The sequence below is a fragment of the Octopus sinensis genome, linkage group LG22 (genome assembly GCF_006345805.1).
Source record: "Octopus sinensis linkage group LG22, ASM634580v1, whole genome shotgun sequence".
Classification (NCBI taxonomy): domain Eukaryota; kingdom Metazoa; phylum Mollusca; class Cephalopoda; order Octopoda; family Octopodidae; genus Octopus; species Octopus sinensis.
In genome coordinates, this window is record NC_043018.1 from 12,090,493 (window position 1) to 12,114,367 (window position 23,875).

The 23,875-nt window shown below is 38.2% G+C and overlaps 2 protein-coding genes across 2 annotated transcripts; both read left to right on the plus strand.

Annotated features, from left to right (window-relative positions):
- Positions 1 to 1,098: 1,098 nt before the first annotated feature.
- Positions 1,099 to 14,046, plus strand: LOC115223307 (E3 ubiquitin-protein ligase TRAIP-like). The gene is made up of 4 exons (XM_029793818.2): positions 1,099 to 1,257; positions 5,271 to 5,513; positions 10,703 to 10,992; positions 13,170 to 14,046. The coding sequence occupies exons 2-4, from the start codon at positions 5,278 to 5,280 to the stop codon at positions 13,910 to 13,912; spliced, it is 1,269 nt and encodes a 422-aa protein (XP_029649678.1). The 5' UTR covers positions 1,099 to 1,257; positions 5,271 to 5,277; the 3' UTR covers positions 13,913 to 14,046.
- Positions 14,047 to 21,353: 7,307 nt separating this feature from the next.
- On the plus strand, positions 21,354 to 23,646 carry LOC115223214 (seipin-like). Its single transcript, XM_029793690.2, has one exon. It carries the CDS (start codon positions 21,870 to 21,872, stop codon positions 23,103 to 23,105), a length of 1,236 nt encoding a protein of 411 aa, XP_029649550.1. The 5' UTR covers positions 21,354 to 21,869; the 3' UTR covers positions 23,106 to 23,646.
- Positions 23,647 to 23,875: the final 229 nt, after the last annotated feature.

Consider the following 23,875-nt stretch of genomic DNA (forward strand, 5'->3'; position numbering starts at 1 on the left):
CTACCCCTACCTGGAATTCTTCTCTATACTTGTTGCCAACCCCCACCTTACTGACAGCATACCTGTACATGGCTTGTACAGCTCTCACTAACCACTCATCTATCCCTAGTTTCCACATTGAGCACCAGATAAGGGATCGAGGGACCCTGTCAAAGGCTTTCTCCATGTCAACAAAAGCCAAGTACAGAGGTTTATCTTTGGCTAGGCTGTCTTACCAAAAATATAACAACAGTGGTGCTTCTTGCTGGCACAAACTCAAACTGCATCTTGTCTAAACTAACTTTCCTTAAATAGTTGGGCTATGGCCCTCTCTGTGATTTTCATAACCTGATCCAATACACATACACACAGACAAAGAGAAAAACAAAAATATGGATTTTAAATCTGGGAAAGTACTTTATGATCATTATAATAAAATGAAAAGCATTTTCTTCATAGAAAATGCTTTCTAATAAATATATTTTGAAGATTGTTTTTTATCTTTTTCTTGTTTCAGTCATTTGGACTTATGGCCATGTTGGGGCATCGCCTTTTAGTTGAACAAATCAACCACCACAGATTATTTTTTTAAAACCTGATACTTATTCTATCAGTTTCTTTTGCCAAACCACTATGTTACAGGGATGTAAACATAAACACACCAACATCGGTTGTCAAGTGATGGTGAGGGAGAAACACAGACACAAAACATAGATATATATGTATATCTTTATACAACAGGCTTCTTTCAGTTTCTTTCTACCAAATCCACTTTGGTTGTCTGTACATGCCATCACTTTTCTAACGCCATAAGACTATTTGTTGATGGGATGACATACGAGGTCAGCATGAAGAGACATCCGCACTTCCTAGAATTGTCGTGAGACAAAGAGTAAAAGTACATGAGGCAGGGGGGGGGAGAGGGAGAGAGAAAAATTCAAAGTGGTAGAGAATTCGGTGAGGGAAAGATGAAAAAGAAAAGAAAAAAAAGATAAAAAGAAAGAAGAAAATTTAAAAGGAACAAAAAAAAATAGGCGCACAGGAGCTCAGCAAAGGTAAGAAATAAAGTAATGATCCACGAGTAAGAACGCACTTAGTTATTTCCCTTGATCTCTGTCCGTTTCCCTAATTTGCCACCAGTCGTCATGTGGAAGAATGGCGCCATTTACGAAAGTTATTTTATTGAGGAAGATGAAGAAGAAGTTGGCTGAGTTGGTGACATCGTGAGAGATCTGTCAGGTTGTGATATAGCTGTATGAAAGACAGCTACACATACTGGTGAGTGACACTTCATTTATTCTAAAATCTCTATGATCTCGAATATCATTTAGTTATTTGAGGGAGATTTATCACAAAAGCCAGAAAAAGGAGAGAAAACTGGGATAATGTTTACTTTAACGCCCTGGCACCAAAATAATAATAATAATAAGTGTATTGATCGTAAATAAATGTGTATTTAACGAATATGAGAAGAAACATTTGCGGCAACGAACCGATTATAAGGAAATTTGGGCGGAGGTAAGGAATACGTACACCTCTTTCTTTACAAACCCACAAAGGGGCTAAACACAGAGGGGACAAACAAGGACAGACAAAGGGATTAAGTCGATTACGTCGACCCCAGTGCGTAACTGGTACTTGATTTATCGACCCCGAAAGGATGAAAGGCAACACCACCCGTTTTCAGCGTAACACAGCACCGGGTGTACGTATTCTTTACTTCTGCCGAAATGTGAGGGAAAATGAGGAGAAGACTTTCGAAGGTAAAGAAATGGAAAAATAGATTCGTTTATTTGAAAGTTTACCATTTATTTTCGTTTGAATGATAGAAAAAGGTTTTTAAAAAGGATTCCATGTATTATGGTGAGAGAAAGAAATCCATAAATACGGTGTTGAAAGGGTTTCAGGAAAATTAGTTTCTATAATGGGAGATTTCTCATACGGCAGAGATTACGATTATAAAGAAATTTGTGAGAAAACTTTAAATTTTTTCCGGGGAGTGGGGAGAAAAGTTTCGGATCAGGAAGACCACATAAGTTCATTTGGCATTCTTTCGATATAACTCGACAAAATCAAAACATTTCACTTCGGGTATTTCCGTGGAAGCAAATGACAGTTCGACTCTGGAAATTTGTGGATTTTACATAGACACATGAAACCAGGTAAGAACAAATATGCAAGGCTTTTTTTCTTCAAGTTTAAAATGAGACATTGCTGGCATAATTTCGTTATATCTACACTCCACAAACCACAGAAATATCTGGTGAAATGTTTTGATTTTGTCGAGTTATATCGAAAGAATGCCTTTCATTTCTTTTTTGTACTTAAAAACTATAGGAGGAGCCTTTTCAGTATTAAAAAAAAAATGTAAATATTTTCAGAGGAAACAGTGGTTTAAGGGAGATTTGGCTGTCGTTTCTAGTGTGTTTCCAATTGTTTTGGTGGCTGATGTTCCTGCAGCTAGAAGGTCATTCCTAAGCTCTTCTCGAGTAGTTTTAGGGTTGTTCTGGACAGTTCTTAATAAATGTGATGTTGCATGAGGGGATATCTTCCCGGGAGCTCCACATCGAGGATGCTTCACAGTGATCTTATCCCTTTCCCATTTACATACAATAGCACCCACAGTTGTTCACTTGTCTTCTGATAGCCAAATATAGCCTTGTGCAGCTTAATAATCTGATCTCTACAATCTTTAGACAACTCTTTGGTTTAACTCATGGTGATTGATTTAATTTGTTAAATAATCTGAAAGAAACAAAATTATTTTAAATACAGTACATAATTAGATTTGTTAAGTTAGATTTCTTCTAATATATTGATATTTTATATTTACTTTGAATAAATATTCCTATATTTGATCATATTGCACTTTTGTCAATAATGTATCAAATAGTTATTTCTCATAGCATTTGTCAAATTCGTGTATAATTGCTAAGCTATATTATTTTATCCATTATTTAGGTTGTAATATTAACTGAAAGGTGTGTAAAAGTGTACTGCTATAATTTTATTATATTAGCATTAATAGAAATAGGTAAACTTTGAAAATCAGCAGGGTGTTAAATATATATATAACTCTAACCCTAACCCTCAGTGTATACATATATATATATATATATATAAAACAAAAGTCCTAAGTAGGAAGGCAGGCAAACCACAAATGCCTTCAGGTAGATGGCCCTGCTCAATCTGTACTAGAGGCATAGGTAGAAAAGATGTGCCCAGTGTAAGCTATGGACACACAAGAGGTGCAGCAATATCAAAGGAAGGCTAACTGGGAAGATAGTTTTTGTATGTGACAAATGCTCAGGTGCTATTCACACTGAAAATGTGCAGAGAACAGCTTCTGTCACATTCCAGGGAGAAAAACTACAAGTAGTTGATAGCTTCCGTTACCTAGGGGACCTAGTCAGTAGCGGGGATGGATGCTCTGAAAGTGTAGCTGCTAGAATAAGAATAGCCTGGACAGAGAGCTCCTACCTCTGTTGGTAACAAAGGGCCTCTTGCTCAGAGTAAAAGGTAGACTGTATGACGCATGTGTACGAACAGCCATGCTACATGGCAGTGAAACACGGGCTGTGACTGCTGAGGACATGCGTATGCTTGCAAGGAATGAAGCCAGTATGCTCCGTTGGATGTGTAATGTCAGTGTGCATACATGACAGTGTAAGTGCCCTGAGAGAAAAGTTGGACTTAAGAAGCATCAGATGTGGTGTGCAAGAGAGACGACTGCACTGGTATGGTCATGTGGCGAGAATGGATGAGGATAACTGTGTGAAAAGTGCCACACTCTAGCGGTTGAGGGAACCTGTGGAAGAGGTAGACCCAAGAAGACCTGGGAGGAAGTGGTGAAGCACGACCTTTGAACTTTAGGCCTCATCAAGGCAATGACTAGTGACTGAGACTTTTGGAAATATGCTGTGCTTGAGAAGACCCAGCAAGCCAAATGAGACCATAACCTTGTGGCCTATGCCAGGGATGTAACCAGCCCACTTATATGTACCTTTCCTTCTTTGGACATTAAACTCTGCTTGCGAAGACCTGTTGAGACAAGTGAAATTGAAATCAAATTCGATGACTGGCATCTGTGCTAGTGGGACTCTAAGAGCACCATCCGAGCGTGATCGTTGCCAGAGCAGCTAACTGGCTTCCGTGCCGGTGGCACGTAAAAGGCACCATTTGAGCGTGATCATCACCAGCATCGCCTTACTAGTACTTGTGCCGGTGGCATGTGAAAAAGCATTTGAGTGAGGTCGTTGCTAGTACTGCCTGACTGGCCCCTGTGCTAGTGGCATGTAAAAGCAGCCACTTCACTCTCGGAGTGGTTGGCATTAGGAAGGGCATCCAGCTGTAGAAACCCTGCCAGATCAAGATTGGAGCCTGGTGCAGCCATCTGGTTCGCCAATTCTCAGTCAAATCGTCCAACCCATGCTAGCATGGAAAGCGGATGTTAAACAATGATGATGTAACAGTGTGTTAGTAAACTAACATTTTTACGCTGTTTTCAGGTTTCAATGTCGGTGCTAACTTGTCCCGGTCAAATAACTCCAAGGACATGTTAGAAGATTGATGAGTATTTTGGGGACATAAAGTATTTCCTGTCTTTTTCTATTTTCTTCTCTATTGTCTCAGCCAACATATTTTCCTGAATGAAAAATGAAGTTTATAGAAATTGATGCAAGTTGTGTTTGTGTTATTTTGTTATTTGCTGAAAAGATGTGCAGAAGTTCATAACACGAGCAGTTCTTGCTTTCCTCTTAATACACTCCAGGTTACATATACCGAAACGAGATATTTTGAAGTTTAATTTCCGAAAGCGAAAACAAAACTTTTGAAGCTGGTTCCTTTGCAATTGCATAACTACAGATGTGTACCCACTCCCTGACTTTGTTGCCTCATAACTTCCAGAAAAATGGATACTTTTTAATGAAATTTTCAACAAATACTGCTTGGATGCTGTGGATTCAGAGTATGTAGGGATTTATGGAAATCCCTTATTCGAAACTCCTCTCCCCACCCTCTCAGAAAAATTTCCCCCACAAATTTCTTTATAATCATAATCTATGCTGTTTGAAAATAATTTGTATAAATTTTCATTAAAAGATATTCATTTTTCTGGAAGTTATGAGGCAACAAATTCAGGTGGGGTACATATCTGTGGCTATGCTAAAACAAACAGATGTTCATTTAAAAACTAGGCAAAAAATTAATTTTTTCCAGAAATTAAAATTCACAACTGTTAGTTTTCACTTTTTTCTTCATGTTAAATATGTGCTTTTCTTCAATTGCAGTGTTTAAATGAATGCTTACTGTGTTATCTGTTCGGACCGGTTTGTGTCAACTGGTGGTGAATGGGACATTGCTGCAGGCATTTGTGGTCATACGTTCCACTCTGCCTGTTTGGGTACATGGTTGGAAACTTCCAGAACATGCCCAACCTGCCGGAAACGCTGGTCAAAGAAAGATGTTGCCATAAAGTTATATTTTGACTTTGATAATGTAGCATTGGAAACCGAAGAAACATCTACTCCCAGGTGAGAATGAGTTTTCTCTTCATCTAACACTTTGTGACCGTGGAGAATGAATGGTTGTTATTCAGTATTCAGTACCTTGCTGTGAGGTTGACAACAGAAACAACCTTAAGCTGTAACAAAAGACAATAAAATGACTTCGCTGTAAACAGGAATTTTCTCTCTTTGCTCCTTTCTGTCACATGGGCTCAACTCCCCTCCCCTCTTTATCTGACAATGTATACATTTAAGCACAAAAGAGGCGACTCTTAACAGGCAGCCTTACATGCTAGAAGGAGCAGTCAAAACGTTCAAAACTACATTTAAGAGGAATTTCGAAGGGAATGAAAAATAAAAAAACTTTTACCCTGTTTTTTTTGTTTCAGCTTTAATTAGCAAATAAAATAATTTCCTAGTTCTCAGTGGCTACACCAAAACAGTAACATATAATTTAGAGACAGAATAACACATGTCTCATCATTAGATATTATAATTTCTCAAATTCACTGCGCAATTGTGGTTTCAGTCAGCAGCAAATTAAAAAAATTCCAAATTAACTTCCGAAATTACTAAAATCATATTCATAAAATAAAAGATAGCAAAACTTTAGAAATTTTGCTATTCTATGTTATTTTATGTATATATGTGGATTATATATATATATATATGTATGTATGTGTGTGTGTGTGTATTGTTAATGTCTTTTGTTTGTATTTGTGTACCATTTCTCCATTTTTCCGTCCTTGTTTTCTTATACATTTGCTGCTTTCTTCTAAGGAATCTAGTGCTCTTAGCTTAGTTTTTCTTTGCGGCTGGCCAGATTGGAGCAATCTCGAGTATAACCAGCCGAAATTGCAAAGATAATCTGGAACTCAACTGCAGAAAGAAATCCGTCATTACACAGATTACAAATGGCTGCTATTTAATTGCATATTAGTATTTTTGTATTTGTTTTTGTATTTGTTTTTGTATAGTGTTTGTAAAAAACATCCTGATGAGGGGAGTGTCAGTTTTGATGATATCAAATATATCATATCGCTTGGCACGTCTCTGAAACGCAGATGGAACTCTTAATTTTTTAATTTTTGTGTTGTTTTTCGGGGGTTTTTAATATGTCCTTTTAATGTTTCATCATCCCAAATTTTTAATTATACCAATATTTTTTAACTTTTAAAATGTCAATTCACTGTGTTTTATGTATAACACTGATTCATATCTATTTATATATATTTTTATGTCTTTATATCTGGAATTTATACATCCGTTTCGTAAATGTGGAAGAATATAGGAATCTATGTATCTATTTGATCTTTGAGTGTGGAGCTTAATTATGTTCCTCTAGTTTCCACTTGCATTGCCTCCGTTCAAATTAAGAAGTGAAATATAGCTCACTTGGAGGACTACAACTCCTGTCGGTATTTTTTGCGAGTATTGTTAACACTAGCAATCTCAAAATAAAGCTATTTTATACATATATATATATATATACATATATATAAACATATATATATACATATATATAAACATATATATATACATAGATATATACACATTTTATATAAATATATATACACGTGTGTGTATATATATATATATATATATATATATATATATATATATATATATATATATATATATATATACACACACACATGTATATATACATATATATAAACATATATATATATATACATATATACATATGCATAAATATACATACATATAAACATACATATACATATTTCTTTGTGTAAATGCGGTGCTCCAGCATGGCCACAGTCATATGACTGAGAGAAGTAAAACAATAAAAAACTATGCCATTTTAATCCTGTGCAACGCTGGGTATCTCTGCTTGTATGTATGCGTACATATATATATATCTGAGGTACTACTTCCACTGCTACAACCACTAACAGCAACAATACTAAAAGTGTTCATGATAACAGGAAAAAGCCAGCTATATCAGAAGAAAAGTCAGTAAAATTAATCTTATTTTGGGTTTAAAGTTCTGCAACTCCTACCACCACCACCACCACCAACAACGTTTGTAAAGAAGATGATAACTGAAATGTAAAAATCCCTAGGAAAAATAGCAAAGCAATTACTGCTTTGGCCAGGGTCAAAATATAGGTCTCTTGACATTGTTCAACAAACTGTGACGCCTAAACCAAACACCAATCAACTTCAGTGATTTAGTAAAGCCATACACTGATTGCTGAGGATACAGTTTGCATATATTAACCTTCTGGTTTATATCTAAATGTTTTTAAGGCAAACAATTTAGCCATCTCACTTCAGTTGTAATTTGTAACACTAAACTGTCACCACTGCTACATGAACCTTTAATATTCTGCCATATATCTCTTTTACACACGCATGCGCACCTTCGTTTTGGGATCACCACTGCTTTATTATCTCCCCTTCTCCCTAACTCTCCTGTGTGACCCTTCTGTCCGGCATTCGCCATAGATTGCTAGCCACGACACATTCTTTATTTTCTCTCTTTGTTCCTTTCTGTGGAAGAGCGTAGGCACGAAACGTTAAAGACTTTTTCACCTCCCGAGCATTATACTAATACATCTGTTTGTTGTCTACACCTCCTGTCTTCGTCTTTTTTTTTTTTGTGAATTCTCCCCGTATCATTATATATTATATTATTATAAGATAGTAAATAAAACATGAAGATCAAAGTTGGAATTTCTTTGAGTAATGTGTGTGTGTGTGTGTGTGTGTACATGGTAATATGCACATTATATTAGCCGCCTGATGTCTCATACTATGATGGCAAGTTTGAGGAAGATAAAAGATGTACTTTCAAACCTAGATTAATGCCTTAATGTACGTCTGATGTGTGGCTGCAACTTCCCCAACATTTGATGACCCGAAGCTGTCATAACCTCAGGGTTCAAATAGAAACAATGCAATGAGGCAGAATCTTTAGTAGATCTAACGAAAATGATGTTCATGGAGCAGACCGTACTTTCCCCGACCAGAAATAACAACATCCTGGATCTTTGCTTCTCTAAGAATATAGACCTTATTCACAACATAAAAATATCACCGTCAACTCATTCAGGCCATAACATGATAGAACTGTCAATATCTGGTCTGAAGCTAATTAAAGAGTCATACCACACAGCTGGCTCCCAAGTGCTGGCCAACCTGAATTTCTACAAGGCTGACTGGCAGTCTATGAACAAAGAGATACTCCAGCAAAACTGGTTTAAAAGTCTGTCCATGCAAGACACTGGCATGAAAATCATTGAGTTCTTATCAATAATGTGAGCCATAAGTTTGTCCCAGAGAAGAAAGCCATTATTCCCCGAGATAGGAGAATGAGACGGAGGATAAAGATTTCGAATCACTTAAACAAGGAACCTAATGACAGCCAAATGGTGCTCTTAGAGACTGAGAATAAAATCAGAATCTCCCATGAAACAGAAAGGGTAAACTGAGAAACCAGGGTGGTGGAAAATATAAAGAGGAACCCTAAAGCCTTCTACAAGTTTACAAAAGAGTCTGCCTCAGGATAGGGCTGCTGTTTGATAAAAAGGGGCTCACTGACTGCAGACCCCAAGAGGAAAAGTGAAGTGCTCAAGCAATTCCAAAGTGTTTTCACTTCTGCACTGGTAAACATGGAAATAAGTAGACCAGATGAGTTCTTCAACACGTCTAACCTACAAGAGAAAAGGGTGACCATTGATTACATTGCCATTACAGAAGAGGAATGTATTGTTGGCCATTGATGAGAAAGACTCAAACTCTACAACAGGCCCAGATGGACTCCCAACAATTCTTTTAAAAGCATGCAAGAAAGCTCTTGCAAAACCACTGCAAATATTTTTCCAGAGTTGCCATTAATGCGCACACCGTTCAATGCAATGAATGCCAGAAGGTCTGCAAATCTAACAGAGACCTCGACAGACATTTTAAAATCTACAAAGATCAGAACTTAACTGCAACTCTTGGTGGTCCAAACTGGATATGCAGTCTATGTGGGTGTCTTTTTAAAACATTGTCTGGTTTAAAAGCCACATCAGGTGCCATGATAGGTGGTATAGGGGGTGGTCAAACTCTGCATAAGCAGTAGACAACCACTATATATATATAGATATAGATATATATATATATATAGAGAGAGAGAGAGATGTTTGTGTGTGTGTTATATATATATATATATTGCATCAGAAATCTGCAATGGCTCCATAACTACCATCTCAGCCATAACCTTGGAGCCATTGTAATCCGTTACAGTGCTTACCTAGCGTACCTAATCGTTTAGATCACCTGTGAACTAAACCCCCCCCCCCCCCATACTTTGTGTGTGTATATTTGCTTTTTGTGGAATAATGTTTATATGGGTTATGAGAGACAAAGAGACAAGCCATGACATGGTCAGGAGGGATCAATATGACTGTTGAATAAGGCTGTCTCACTTGTGCTGGTACCATGATAAAGGGTCCTTGTGGTCCCACAAGACTAAGGTCAGTAATACAGAGGTACAACTGCTGACAGGGCAGAACAGAAGGTCCAGATGGATTGGTGAAATTATTGGATCATTGGAAAAATACCTTGTGGTATTTGTTCTGGTCCCTTATATTCTGAATTCAAATCTGCTGAGGTTAAATTTGCTTTTCATTGTTGAGAGTCGATAAAAGTACCACCCTAATACTTGGGTCAGTATAATTGACTAACCCATTCCCCTTACTAGTCTTGTGTCTCTACTTTTAAGATTGGTCGGTTGGTAGAATTGGTAGAGGATCAGACAAAATTCCTCTTGCTATTTCTTCTGATTCTTTATGTTCTGAGTTCAAATTCTGCCTAGAATAACTTTGACTTTTGGGGATTGATAAAGTAAAGTCCCCGTCAAGTACTGAGGTTGATATTATTGATTAACCCTTTCGTTGCTGTATTTATTTTGGGATGCTTTGTGTTTCTTTCAATTACTTTAAATATAACAAAGAATTTAGTAAAATAACTTAGTTATCATGAAGCTAGTGTTAGGAACATAAATTGTGACTAAGGTTTGGTGGAAAATTTTAATTCAAAACTTATGAAAACAAAACATTTGTACTCAGAGCCAGTTTCAGCAGGCTTAATAACAAAAGGGCTAACCCCTCCTCTCAAAATTTCAGGTCTTGTGGCTATGTTAAAAATCTTCATTTATGTCTAGCTCTTGTGGCAAATAAAATGTGTGTTATATTTTTTAACAGACTGCTCAATGAATTAAACAGCATGCGTGCCAAGTTGGCTGAGTCTGAACAGAAGAATAAACAGTTGGAGAAGGACTTTCAGAATGTCTGTGATGAAAAAGAAGCTCTATCTATTGCACACCAGAATGCACTTGCTGAGGTCCAGGTGATGATGTCTTCCATGAAGGCAAAAAACAAACAGATTCAGTACTACCAGAACTGTGAACAGACTTGGATCGACAAAGACAAGGAACGGGTAGAGCTGAAGAATAGAGTGGAAAGCTTTGCACAAATCAAGAAACTAGTTCAAAGTGAGTTTCAAATATGTTTTCAAAAGATTTTGCTTTCTTCATTCTTTTCTCCTTTTACCTGCTCACTTTTGTTTGTGTTTTTGTCATTGCTGTTTCTTTTGTGGTTGTGTTGCATTGAACAAATGGAGACTGTTGAATAAGGCTGTCTCGCTAGTGCCATGACAAAATGCAGACTGTTGTTAGTGAAAGAAAGACAATCCAGACAATGTACGGTTGAGAGGACCTGTCGGTGTGACTAACATCACCAGTGCAGATGCCATAGTAAATTGTACCAGTGCACTACTAAAGTGGTTAACAAATGAGTGGAGACTATGAATGGTCTGCAGGAAGTTTAGGTTACCTTGCTGGACATTTGTTTAGTGTTTCTTTTCTTTTTAAGTACAATGAAATTATGTGAAAGTCTGTTGAATGGAGCCTACATGTTCTTTGTTGGTAGCCTTAATTGCTGTTGTCTGGTTTAACACTATCGCCTGATCTTTGAGTGGCTTTCGTAGTGTCTGCTTACTTTTGTTGCAAGCATTGAGATGAGGTCTCATGTCTAAGGTAAGGTAGCTTGGTATCTGTGAGTTGTAATTTGTTTTCCTTCCTCCAGGCTCAGAAACCCTGAAAAAGGGGACATGAGCTCTGCCCATCCTTTTCTGACCAAACTATGCAAAACTAAAAGATTGCTCGTATCCAAGTAGATGCGGTTGGAGATAACTATTTAAGATGACATTTTGAGGAATTTTGTGTTGATACTTATTATGTCTATAATCAACTTAACTCCCAAATAGCCAATCCACTTTGCTGTATCATCATTATCATTTTACACCTACATTCATGGATGCCATGGGTTGGATAGTTTATTATGATTTGAGTCAGTTTTTATCTGTAGTTCCTACAATTTGCAGATAGATAGGAAGACTGCATCTCATTAATGTTTTGTTTTAGCCTGATTCCTATGGTTGAATGCTCTTCTGAACACAAACACTTAAAGTGTGCACGGTGTGCTTTATTGAGGCCCCAATAGAAAAACGAAAAGGTTGTCCTTGATGAGACATAACTAAAGGTTTTCTTGACCCTATGTTTCTGCTTATTTATCAACCACTTAACAAAATGTAGCAGATGCATTTTGTTGTTGCATCAGCACTTGTAGATTGCCTTGTACTTTGCAAGACATAATGACTCCTTACTCATCTATATTGTTTCCATTCATATAAGGTCAGATAATAATCAGAGTGAGTAGAGGAGAGAAATGTTGTGGAAAACGAACAATGGTAAGAGTGAAGATCTGGTGGTAAAAGCAGAGTATTTTGAAGGTTCCTCCTAAGACCACTGAAATCCTGCTGCTTGTAGGAACTGACACAATGTTATAGTTTCCTCCTCTTGAACATCACCTCCTAACACAAACCTTACATCCTTTTTGTCTTTGAGACACAAATCTCTCATCCCTTGTTGTCCTAAAGGCCATTACTGCTGTCTAGGCTACACTCACTCCTCTTCCAATCACTTTGATCATATCTCTTCTTACTTTGAAGACATTCTCTATCTCACCCAGCCCCTTGCTCTTATTGTTCTCAACTCTTCTTCGCTCTTGTATTCATCCCACATTAATGCTGCTGATACAAGAATCAAATGTTTTACAGTAACTTAACTCTTCTAGTTTCATCCCTGACAGACAGTCATATCTTTTTCTTCCCTGCCTCCAAACTCAACCTCTCTCCAACCATTGCAATCTCTGCACCTGTTAGATTGACTGACCACTTACCTGTGTGAATGTTCACCCGGGATGGGTTGAATTGGTTCTAAATCAGTAACCAGCAACATCAAGTATGATAGCATCTGCTCATAAAGCTACCCGTTCACCCATTCTATGCTCCACTGTTCCCGTCTCCGAGTCCCTATGTCACTTCCAGCCAGCTGACTCCCATAATTGAGGCAGTTCTATGACGTATGGGCTTAATTCATGATATACTTGAAACAGCTTATAAGCAAGTGAATGAAATATCCCTTTCGACATGTCCCTCCATTGGGAATTTTCTAAGTGTGTCTTATGTATTAAGAATGCATACTTAATTGCAGATTAATGCATTTATGGCATGAGCCCAAAAGAAGCTTTGATTAACTAAAATTATGCTTACAATGAAAATTGGTTTTGCTTGTTATTGTATAACTTATTTGTTTTCAATTTATTTTAGTGACTGAAACTGAAAGTAAATTGCTGTTGGAAGATGTGATGAATGGCCCTGGGGCAGTGGAGCGATTAGTTAATCTCTGTACCATCATTAAACGAGAATATGAACAGTGCAAACGGAGCAGGAAATCTCAGCGCTCTGAACTGGAAAAGGTCCTGAAGCAATTGGCTTCAATGCGAGTGACCCTTGATGAGACAAAAACCCAGGAGAAGCTGCTTAAAGAACACTGCAAGAATTCTGAAAAAGAACTGACAAGATGTGAGGCTGAAATAGCAACCTTGAGAAAACGCCTGGCCAAATCTGAGCCGAAAAGAAAACTCTTGACATCCGAACCTGATAATGAGATTATTCCAGAGTCTGAAAATTTTGAAAAGGTTCCACATTCATCTGCTCCACCACAATCATCTTCATTATCAATAGCATTAAAATCCCAGAAGACTGCTGTCGTTAGCAATTGCATTTCAAATTTCAGTGACTCACAATCTAATTTTTTTTGGAAAATTACATCTGCATGCCAAAAGAAACCAAAGTTGACCAGCAAGAGTTCATCAAATGTTATTCCTATTCCGTCTTGCAATAACTCACCACAGGTGCCAATTCTGAAGAATATTCGGCGTGGTTATGATGGCTTAGGAGGCCATACTTCTTTTACTCAATCTCTTGGTCGGACTTCTATCCTGAAGAGGAAACAGTTTGATAATAATGTCACTAATACAAAACACAAACTGTTCTCATCAAGAAATTAATTTTTTTTTCTACTTTATTTTTAATTAGTTATCCAACATTTTCCACCCTCTTTTTTAAACTTTCTATTGTTGTCTACTTTTTTAATTTTCTAGGTTGTATAAAAAAATTAAAATTTTATGCATTCTTTTGTTAAGAGGAATTTTACTGCTTGTCTTTCTCAAGTCCTGATTTTAATCTCTTTAGGTTTACTAAATAAAATCAAAAAGTGTACATTTTTTTATTGGTGCAGACAGCACGTTATGAGTAACACAGTTATTTATCTAGCAACTATGCGATGCTTATAGACCTCATTAGCTGCGTGTTGTTTTGCAACTGGCCATTACTGAATAGCTGGTCAGATAGCTGCATGTGCAAGTGACATACATCACCCCACCCACCCCCAGCTCCCATGAACTTGTCTTGCAACACCCTCTGAACATACCTGCTTCTGCTATTGCTTCGGCTCTCAAAGTCTGCCCTAATTATCAAGCTGGATGTGATTGGAAGGAGACATTGCTGCTTCTTGCACAGCAGGCACAGACATGGCTGTGTGGTAAGTAGCTTGCTTCCTGACCACATGGTTCCGGGTTCAGTCCCGCTGTATGGCACTTTGGACAGGTGTCTTCTGCTATAGCCTCAGGCCGACCAAAGCCTTGTGAGCGGATTTGGTAGGTGGAAGCTAAAAGAACCTGTTGTATATATGTACGTGAAAACTGTTCGCTTGTGACCACAAAAAGAGAGATCTCGGTATCAAGGTACGAAGAAAGGATGGCTGAGCAGAAACACAGACTTCCTAGATAAATATAGCCAGACGATGTCTTGTGAAAACTGTTAGTTTATTAACACAAAATAGAGATAAATATTTCGTTATCAAAGATATGCGGAAAAATGACTGAACAGAAATACAGATTTCAATGCAACAAAGAATATCACTTATGTAAGAGTCTTGTGGAAATTTCGTTTGTAATCGCAAAGGAGATAAATACTTCGATATCAAGATACAAAGATAAATAACTGACCAGAAATACAGAATTCAGTTGCAGCAGCTTTTTTATCTATTTGATTATATGTGCAAAAGTTTGTTGTAGAAATTTTCATTCAACGGCAATGAGTTCTTTTTCCTTTTCTTCTCTTTGACTGGTGGTTCTCCCCTAGACGTCCAAACTTCAACTGACTCGTGGCTTCTACCTTTGCGTCTCTCTCTAACTTGTTCAATACACGTGACAAAGCATGTCACAACAACCTCTCAGCACCAAAAGGTTGTCAGAAATGGCACATGAACTAACGGCAGACTTATTTCAAACAATATTTCGAGAGTCTACTCCATTAACATGGATATATTTCTGCCAGAGGTCCTTGTTAACTAATAATTTGTTCTCTATTGATTCATTAGCGCAATCAAAGACCTTGTTTTTTACCTTTTTTTTTATTCTGTTGGGTCTTGTTTCCTAACTGTAATCACATACTTGTTTTTTTCTCTCCAGACTCAGGGCCTCAAGGGGCAAAGAGAAGCAATTGACCATCATAACGTTTGTTTGGTATTATTTTCAATTTGACCGTTTGGATAAATGTATCTTGATCAGTCTCTATATCAATAATGGCTGCTAATGGTCAAAGATTCCTTGGGCCTGACTTCCATTACCCTAATGACTTGTCCCTTTCTTGGTCCTGCCCTGTGAACTGACCATGTTTGTTTGTGTGCCTTGGATCTTTCATTGAGTGAATAGAGGTAATCCATTTGCCAAATCTCCCAAAATTTGATTAAATTGTTCACTACATTTGGATTAGCTTGCTCAAGTTGGGATGGTCATTTGAGTAGAGCAATGTCTTGTCTGTTGGGTTGTAGAAGGTCAATGTGTTGCCGTTTTCTGCTGGAACATATGTCAGTGGTTGGCTGTTGAGAGAACATTAGATTTCTTGTAGGATTAGTTGGTTAGGATTGAGTAATTGGTGTCCAATTGATCATTTAAGTCTTTCTGTGGTATCCCATTCTTTGCTATGAAGCATCAGAGACAATTACTCGTCTTCAGCACTCAACAACCCATAGGCCAGTTCCGAATGCTCTCTTTGACAGACAACTGAAGAGACAAATCCAAACCTGCTTGTCATTGTCAGTTTTGTTGAACTAGTTTGGTCCTAACGAGTCAACTGCTGTTTTGGCGAATGGTTTGCTAATATTGACATGGCCAGCTGGTAGGTCAGGAAAGGGTTCACCCTATCTTTACAACAGACCATACATTCTCTCAGCATTCTTTTAACTTCAGTGCATCCTCTTGGTAACCAATAATCTTTGTGCAATGTTGCCAGAATACCAATTGGTCCAGAATGATGTTGTAGTTCATTTATAGCAAGTAGTTCCGTGAATCTATGTTTGGGTGGCAAAAATATGGGTCAGTTTCAACCATGATTTATTTTTTAGTCACACTTGACATCGGATAATCAATTCTTGATCACTGTACAATCTAAGGTTCTTGGCTAAACTTTGATATTGTTTAGGGTATTGATCCTGATATTCTTGTTGTGTTAGTCTGATCACCGCTTTGGTGGTGGTTAAAATTTCTGAAGCGTTTGTGATAGAGAAACAAACATTTGAGAACTGATCCCAGTGGATAATTGGTTTATTTCCTGAGTGCAAGACTCCAGTTTTGAATGATTTTTGGGGTGTTTTGCAGGTTTCCTTTTCAGTCATGATTTCCTCTGCATTCAAAGTTCTCGCTTTCCATTCTGGCCATTCTTCCACAAACATGATTTTCTCAATTCTGCTAGTTTTGTTCCTCCAGTTGCAACATTGGCCAGAAACAATACAAAGTGCTAACATTTTAAACAGTAATCAATATATTTCAAAATAATTCGTCAAAATACATATGTGTGAACCAATATAAGTCAGTTTTTTAAGAATATGATGTGCTAATTTCTTTAATTTCGAAGGTCGTCACAGCTTACGAAAGTGCCGAACAATTCATCGAAGAAAATTAATTTTATTTTATCTCATTCTCGTCACTAATATTTTGTGGAAACTGTTCGCTTGTTACCATAAAAAGAGATAAATATCTCGGTATCAAGATACAAAGAAAAGCTGGCTGACCGGAAATACGGACTTCATAAATAAATATAGCCAGATGATGTCTTGTGAAAACCAGGAGATTATGAACACAAAATAGAGATAAATATTTCGGTATCATATATACACAGAAAAATGACTGAATGGAAATACAGATTTCAATGCAACAAAGAATATCACTTATGTAAGAGTCTTGTGGAAATTTCGTTTGTAATCGCAAAGGAGATAAATACTTCGATATCAAGATACGAAGATAAATAACTGACCAGAAATACAGAATTCAATTGCAGCAGCTCTTTTATCTGTTTGATTATATGTGCAAAAGTTTGTTGTAGAAATTGTCATTTAAGAGAAGTGAGTTCTTCTTCTTCATTTTCTTCTCTTTGACTGGTGGTTCTCCCCTAGACGTCCAAACTTTGACTGACTCATAGCTTCTACCTTTGCGTCTCTCTCCAACTCGCTAAATACACGTGATGACACACATCACGACAATATGTGTGTGTGTGTGTGTGCTTTTGTGTCTGTATTTGTCCCCCATCACTGCTTGACAACCAGTGTTGGTGTGTTTATGTCCCTGTAACTAAAAGGTTTGGCAAAAGAGACTGAAAGAATAAGTATTAGTTTTAAAAAATAATTCCTGGGGTTGATGTCTTTGACTAAAACCCTTTGAGGCAGTGCTCCAGCATGGCCACAATCAAATGAATGAAGCACATAAAAGAATACAGGAATCAACTGATTGTATGACCACTTGGAGTTCTATTCATTGCAATCATTTCCTTATGTTTCCCTTAGATAAACCATATTCCTCATGTCTTGCACAGAGTGAGGTGATTGGTGGTCTGTGCTGTGGGAGGTTTGCCTTGGAGAAAGTGAAAGGCTGTGTTAACCTTTTTGCTAAATTGGTAAACACCAATAGTATCAGACTAAATACCTTGTGGTGATATTTAAATATATTCCTTTACGTTCTGTCTTCTAATCACATCCTTATCCATTTTATAATGTGAGGCTTTAACGAAGAATACATATTCGTTCATTTTATATCTACTTTTCCATGCTGGTATGAGTTGGGTGAAGGCATTTTGATGTAGTATTTGTTGACGTAAATGCTCTCGGGTATCCCACAGGAGTAAATCCAGGCTAGACATTCTGGGGAACGTGAAGGCCAGTTGACATTGCTGTGGGGGGGGGGTATTCTCTCTCTCCAAAGCACTGCCATAGCAACTGCATTGTTTCTCTTGCAGTATGAGCAGTTGCCCCATTTTGCTGGAACCATGTGTGAGGTCTACTTTGAATGACCAGGTACAAAATGGTCTCAATTATGGATACCTGAAAGAGAGGGTTTATGTCAACGAACTGAAGACCCTGGTGCAACTGAAGGAGAACATCAATAGAGAAATCAGAGAAGTGGGGTCTGAAACTCTTGAGGGAGTTATGGTGCCATTTAAGCGGTGTTGTTTTTCAGATGTGGTGTTGCAAACTTTGACTTGTGCATACTTATTTCCATTGTCCCTTATATTGTATCAAAATTGAAACCCATCACTGACTTTTGGAACACCCTGTATATATATAAAGTAAATTTAATCGCGTCATCAAAGTGGTTGTTGGTGCAGTGCTGCACCTTATATATATATATATTGCTAGTAGGGGTAGTGAACCCCTGCCATCCTCTAGCAAACAGCAGAATTGTGAGACTGACTCAGTTTCAAGCTGGTTGACACATCTTCAGTTGCAAGTATCTGGTTGCCAGAGCAATAGCCAGGGTCCACTCCAGCCAGCAATATATTGAAAACAAAGTGACCATTGGTCACTGATTTGTAACTTCTTCAGCTAGTTGTGAAATCTGAAGAAGAGATCAGAGTAGTAACTATACTAATAAGTAAAGTTAATTGCCCCATCAAAATGGCCGGTCCATGTTACTACTAGTTTAGCCCCAGGCAAATCTTCTGCCAGTTAGTTGGCTCTAGTCGCTTTGTTTACAATATATTGCTGGCTGGAGCTGACCTTGGCTACCGCTCTGGCGACCAGGTACTCGCAACTGAAGACAAGCCAACCAGCTTGAAACAGTCAATCTCATGATCCTGTTGTCTGCTAGAAGATGGTAGCGGTTTGCTCTCCTTGCTAGCAATATACAGGGTGGAGAGGCAAAAGTAGGTATCACATCAATGTTATAATGCTTAACTCGTTAACGCTAATTAGTCTCAGTTTTGATATTTTCAGTGTCATTAATCATAATACTTTTATCATAACTTTTAATTTTGATGCAGCACGGGTCGCGGTCTCAAAGCAATGAAAATATTTTGACAAATTAAATTCAAATGTTGAAGTGAATTTAATGGATTTTGTGTGTTTCTTAAATGGCTTATAAACACCTTCCACGCTGCAATTGTTTTAGTTCCAGCACATGATCTCAGATCAGGTCACTTGCTATGCAAGTACATCTCCATAATTTAATTTTTTTGATAAAAATAAATGAGTTTTGTACATGGGTTTTCTTTTTCATTACTGTATACCTACTTTTGCACCACCCTGTATATGTATATATAGGGTGTAGCGCTACACTGATAACCAGCTGGTGGAAGATCTGCCTGGGGTTAAACCAGTTGTAACATGGACCGGCCACTTTGATGTGGCGATTAACTTTACTTGTTAGTATAGTTACTACTCTGATCTCTTCTTGAGATTTTACAGGTAGCTATTTTGCCTGTATATTTAACCACAAGTCCTCCTTCAACATCCCAGAGAGATGCAATGCCACAACTCTAGCTAAGCATGTCTGGGCTTTGAAAGAAAGCACCACGAGTAAAACAAAGTGGCGGATCCAAAAGAAATGCAAACCATAATTGCAGCAGGAAGTGCAGATTATGCCTGGCTGAGAAGAGAGCAATTTTAAAAGGGACCCAATGCCCGGATGTCTATCTGAATAGCAGGAGTGAGGTGTTTAATCCTTGCCAGCATGAAAAGAGGTACACCTGTGTGCCCCATCATGACTGCAACCACAGGTCCCCTGCCTTGACCTTCCACCAATGGGGAAGCAAAAAGAGTTTGACCAATGCACACCCCTATAAGGCAGAAACCCCACAAATAGACTGCCTTCCACCAGCCCCCAACACACACCCCTGCACACAAATTGTACCCCCACACATTGCACACCACACGCTAACAAAAAAAAAAACAACCCATGATTTTATCCTTTACAGAAAGAAAACAGACCAACGAACACAGGTATATATACCTACAGCCCTGGATAAACTTATGCACCTGACACCACTACACATATCACATACCCCGTCACCACATTAATAATACACACCTTCCCCACTCCAAGATAATTCTTCCAGGCTCAACCAAAGGACAGAACCCCTAACCTCATCCCCTGGCCACCTTTTTGTTTCACCAGCTTTTTTCACAGCAGCTGCTGACTGGTTGTGTTAATCCACCTCCGACACTAGAGAGCAGTCACTACAAAACCCTTTTTTGGGGTCTGAAAAACGGTATAGAGTGAGGTGGAAGCTTTGTTTTCCTTAGTGAAAATCGTGCAGGTGAAAAGATCAACGGTGGTGGGGGTGAAATTTCTGAGACTTCCACCTCACCCCACCCACTTTTCGGACCCAAGCGGAGAGTTTCGTGTATTGGCATTTATCAAACACGAATTTGGCCATTGTCATTCTGAAACTTCTGCCTGTTATTACTGTGTGTGTGTATGATAGATAGATCGCTGGCCCCTACACATTCCTTATTTTCTCTCCTTGTTTCTTTCTGTGGAAGAGCGTAGGCTCGAAATATTAAAGACTTTATTTACTTCCCGGGCGTTATACTAATTCATCCGTTTGTTGTCTACACCACCTGTCTTTTGTTTTTGTGTGAATTCTCTCCCTATATACATAAAGATATATAGATAGATAGATAGACAGACACATTTTCATATGTTGCTATAAAAACATCTCTGGTTATTAAAGAAGAGTTTTGTTAGGAAAGATTTTCAGTTTAAATTTTTCTGTTGACGGAGACTCATCGTTTTGTCAATGGACCCGGAAGTTGTTTGCAAACTGCAGCAGTAATTTTCTTCAGCTGAATACACGTCATTGATTGGCTAAAATTACCCAAATACGATAACTTTAACACGAAATAACTTCTAAAATACAAAATTTTGTCAAAAACGTTAAGAGTAAACCCTGTTTTATGTGACACATTCTACCAGTATCCGAAGTTTCAAAGTGTTTAGTTATAAAAAAAAAAAAAATCTGTCCGTCAAATTGAATAGATCACTTAATTCATTGAAACTAACTTTATGAAAATATTTATTTAAATTACTCACTTCGGAGATAGTTTCCATTAATTACCGGGAAATCTGGTTGCTATTTCTAGCAGTTTGAGCGACCTTCGGTTCTCTGAATTACTTGCCCTTTAGTCGACCGATCGTCAGTCTCCGCCTGGAAGTCGTGTTGGACGGTCGCGGTTAGACGTCGGAGGGAAACAACAGCTTTCTGGCTCTTTCGCCACTGGACACTGTTATTTACTGCTTACAACAAACAAGGAAAACATAAACAACACATTTTGGAAGGTTTTTCTCACCCTTAATAATACTTATGATTCGTATTTTGTTCCGATGTCAGAGGAACACATTTTGACGTTTCTCTCTCTCCCATGTGTTCCCCGTTTATTCGTCTTCGCCAGTTTCATTCTGTTGCTATAAATTGATGTCGTTTTAAACATTTGTTTGACTTTAAAAACAAATCTATCACATCTCAGTGTGTGCTTCTGTAACAGTTTTCTTTGATATTCGATTGTTTTACTCACACATTCATCTATCGTCACCAGTCTCCTCATTAAAAAAAAACAGCAATAACGAAACTACTACTACTACTAATAATAATAATATAAATCTTTATTTCCTTCCTTTGCATCCCGAATCAACGATGATTGTGGAATGGAGCCGGATCCTCGTTAATTGGATGCAAGACACGGTTCGATGGATATACCTGCAGCTGAAGTACACGATTTCCAAGATTCTAATTTCCATCACGATCTTCATCGCTCTCCTCTGGATAGCCCTGTTCGTCTATGGCAGCTTCTATTATGTCTACATGCCGAGTGTGTCGCACGAACGTCCATGTAACTTTGTGTTTGATGTGTGCGACAACGGCGTCGGCGTGTGTTCGTTTCCCAAGGCCCGCGTCGATCTTACAGACGAGAGCAACCGTTATGTACTCTCCTCCGGTCAGGCGTACAAAATTATGTTGGTCCTCGAAATCCCCGAATCCACAGTAAACCAGAAGACTGGTATGTTTTTGGTGAAAGCCCATTTCTACAACCAGTCCAACCACTATATACAATCGGCAGCGAAGACCACCATGCTACGGTATCGGTCTAGTCTGTTGCACACCATGTCGACTCTCTTCTATCTGCCGTTCCTCATCACCGGAGCCAACGAAGAAAAGCAAATTTTACACGTTGAACTGTTCTCCAAGTATACAGAAGACCCGTACAACCGCGCAGTGGGAGTAGATTTCTTAATATCACATCGACACGTCCAACTGTATTCGGCTGTTGTGAAGATATACGCCCATTTCACGGGTTTGCGCTATCTCATGTTCAACTGGCCTGTAAGTTGCGCAGTGGCGGGCACAGGAATCATATTGACTGTCCTGATATTGTGTGCACTCTTCGCGTGGTATAATTACTTCAACAGTGGTTACATACTGCAACCCAGCAGCCACAGGATGTTGCTTGAAGAGCGCCGACGACACATGCACGCTCGGCTTCTCCTCGAGGGCCGCCCCACACCGAATCCTCATACGTCGGTTCCGAACGTCGATACGTCTCAGCGAGCATTCCAGGTCAGTTCTGTTGAAATGTCGACAGTCAGCAGAGATTTGTCTGAGACTGTTCATCGTGAACTTCCTCCATCTGCTGAGTCTATTGGTTCTACTGTAACAACTTTGTCTCTTCATAATGTATCGTCATCGTCTACAACTGGCTCCGCCGACGAATGCACCACCGCCACCGTCCTTTCCAACTCTTCACACGATTTGGCAGAAGAAAACACTTCTTGCTTCGGCAATTCAGACCCTCAGAAAATTGTTGGTTCCTCGAACGAAGGTGATTTTGAACTTCGACAAAGACATACAACTTCGTCTCATCCTTCCAGTTGATCTGGAGTCGGAAAGAGACGTGGAGAAAGACAGTAAGAAACAAGAAGACTAAGAAAATAGAAAAATCTCCCTGGAAAAGACTAACAAAGGGAACATTTTCACACTTTCTTTTTGTTTTAGGAAGTTTGAAAATTGCCTTTTTGGTTCGACTGAAGAAGCCGAAAAAAAATTGAACATTGACACTAAAAAAATTATCAAAAATTCCAGCTGGAAAGCAAAACATTACAAAGATCTGGTTATTTATTTTATTATAGATTTATGTTTATAGTTTTTGTTTTCCTTTCTTCTTACCTTGTTTCTGTTGCTCTTTTCATAACACATTTATTGTGGTTAAAACTAACGAACAAAACGGGTGCTGCGAGGTGAGCTGGCAATTATCTTAATTAAAACCATTTCACTTCTAGGATGGAATACTTGGACGGCACAACACCTGTTTCCTACAAATTAATCTTAACTTCGTTTAGGTATTTTGTGTTTTTAATACGCGTATTTGAAACAATATTGTCAACAAACTGTTATGTTCGTTCGAATTGACACATAACCCCCCCCCCCCTCCATCTATAATTTTTATAGGGTGACACATTTTTCTGTCTCCAACGGTAGAAAAATATGTGAAGATTGTTTAGTTGGGTGGGGAATAAATATATTCTTCTACTTCTGTCATAATTCCATTCGCATCTTCAATACCTTACAGGACTATGTTAGCCTTTGTCTGCCTTTTGTTGTCAAGCCTTGGATGGAAGATCGAACTCAACCTATATTTAACGGAT

Coding starts and splice junctions, on each gene's coding strand:
- LOC115223307 (XM_029793818.2), top strand. CDS start 5,278: ATGAATGCTTACTGTGTTATCTGTTCGGACCGGTTTGTGTCAACTGGT. Junction 5,514..10,702: donor GAAGAAACATCTACTCCCAG/GTGAGAATGAGT, acceptor ATTTTTTAACAG/ACTGCTCAATGAATTAAACA. Junction 10,993..13,169: donor AATCAAGAAACTAGTTCAAA/GTGAGTTTCAAA, acceptor AATTTATTTTAG/TGACTGAAACTGAAAGTAAA.
- LOC115223214 (XM_029793690.2), top strand. CDS start 21,870: ATGATTGTGGAATGGAGCCGGATCCTCGTTAATTGGATGCAAGACACG.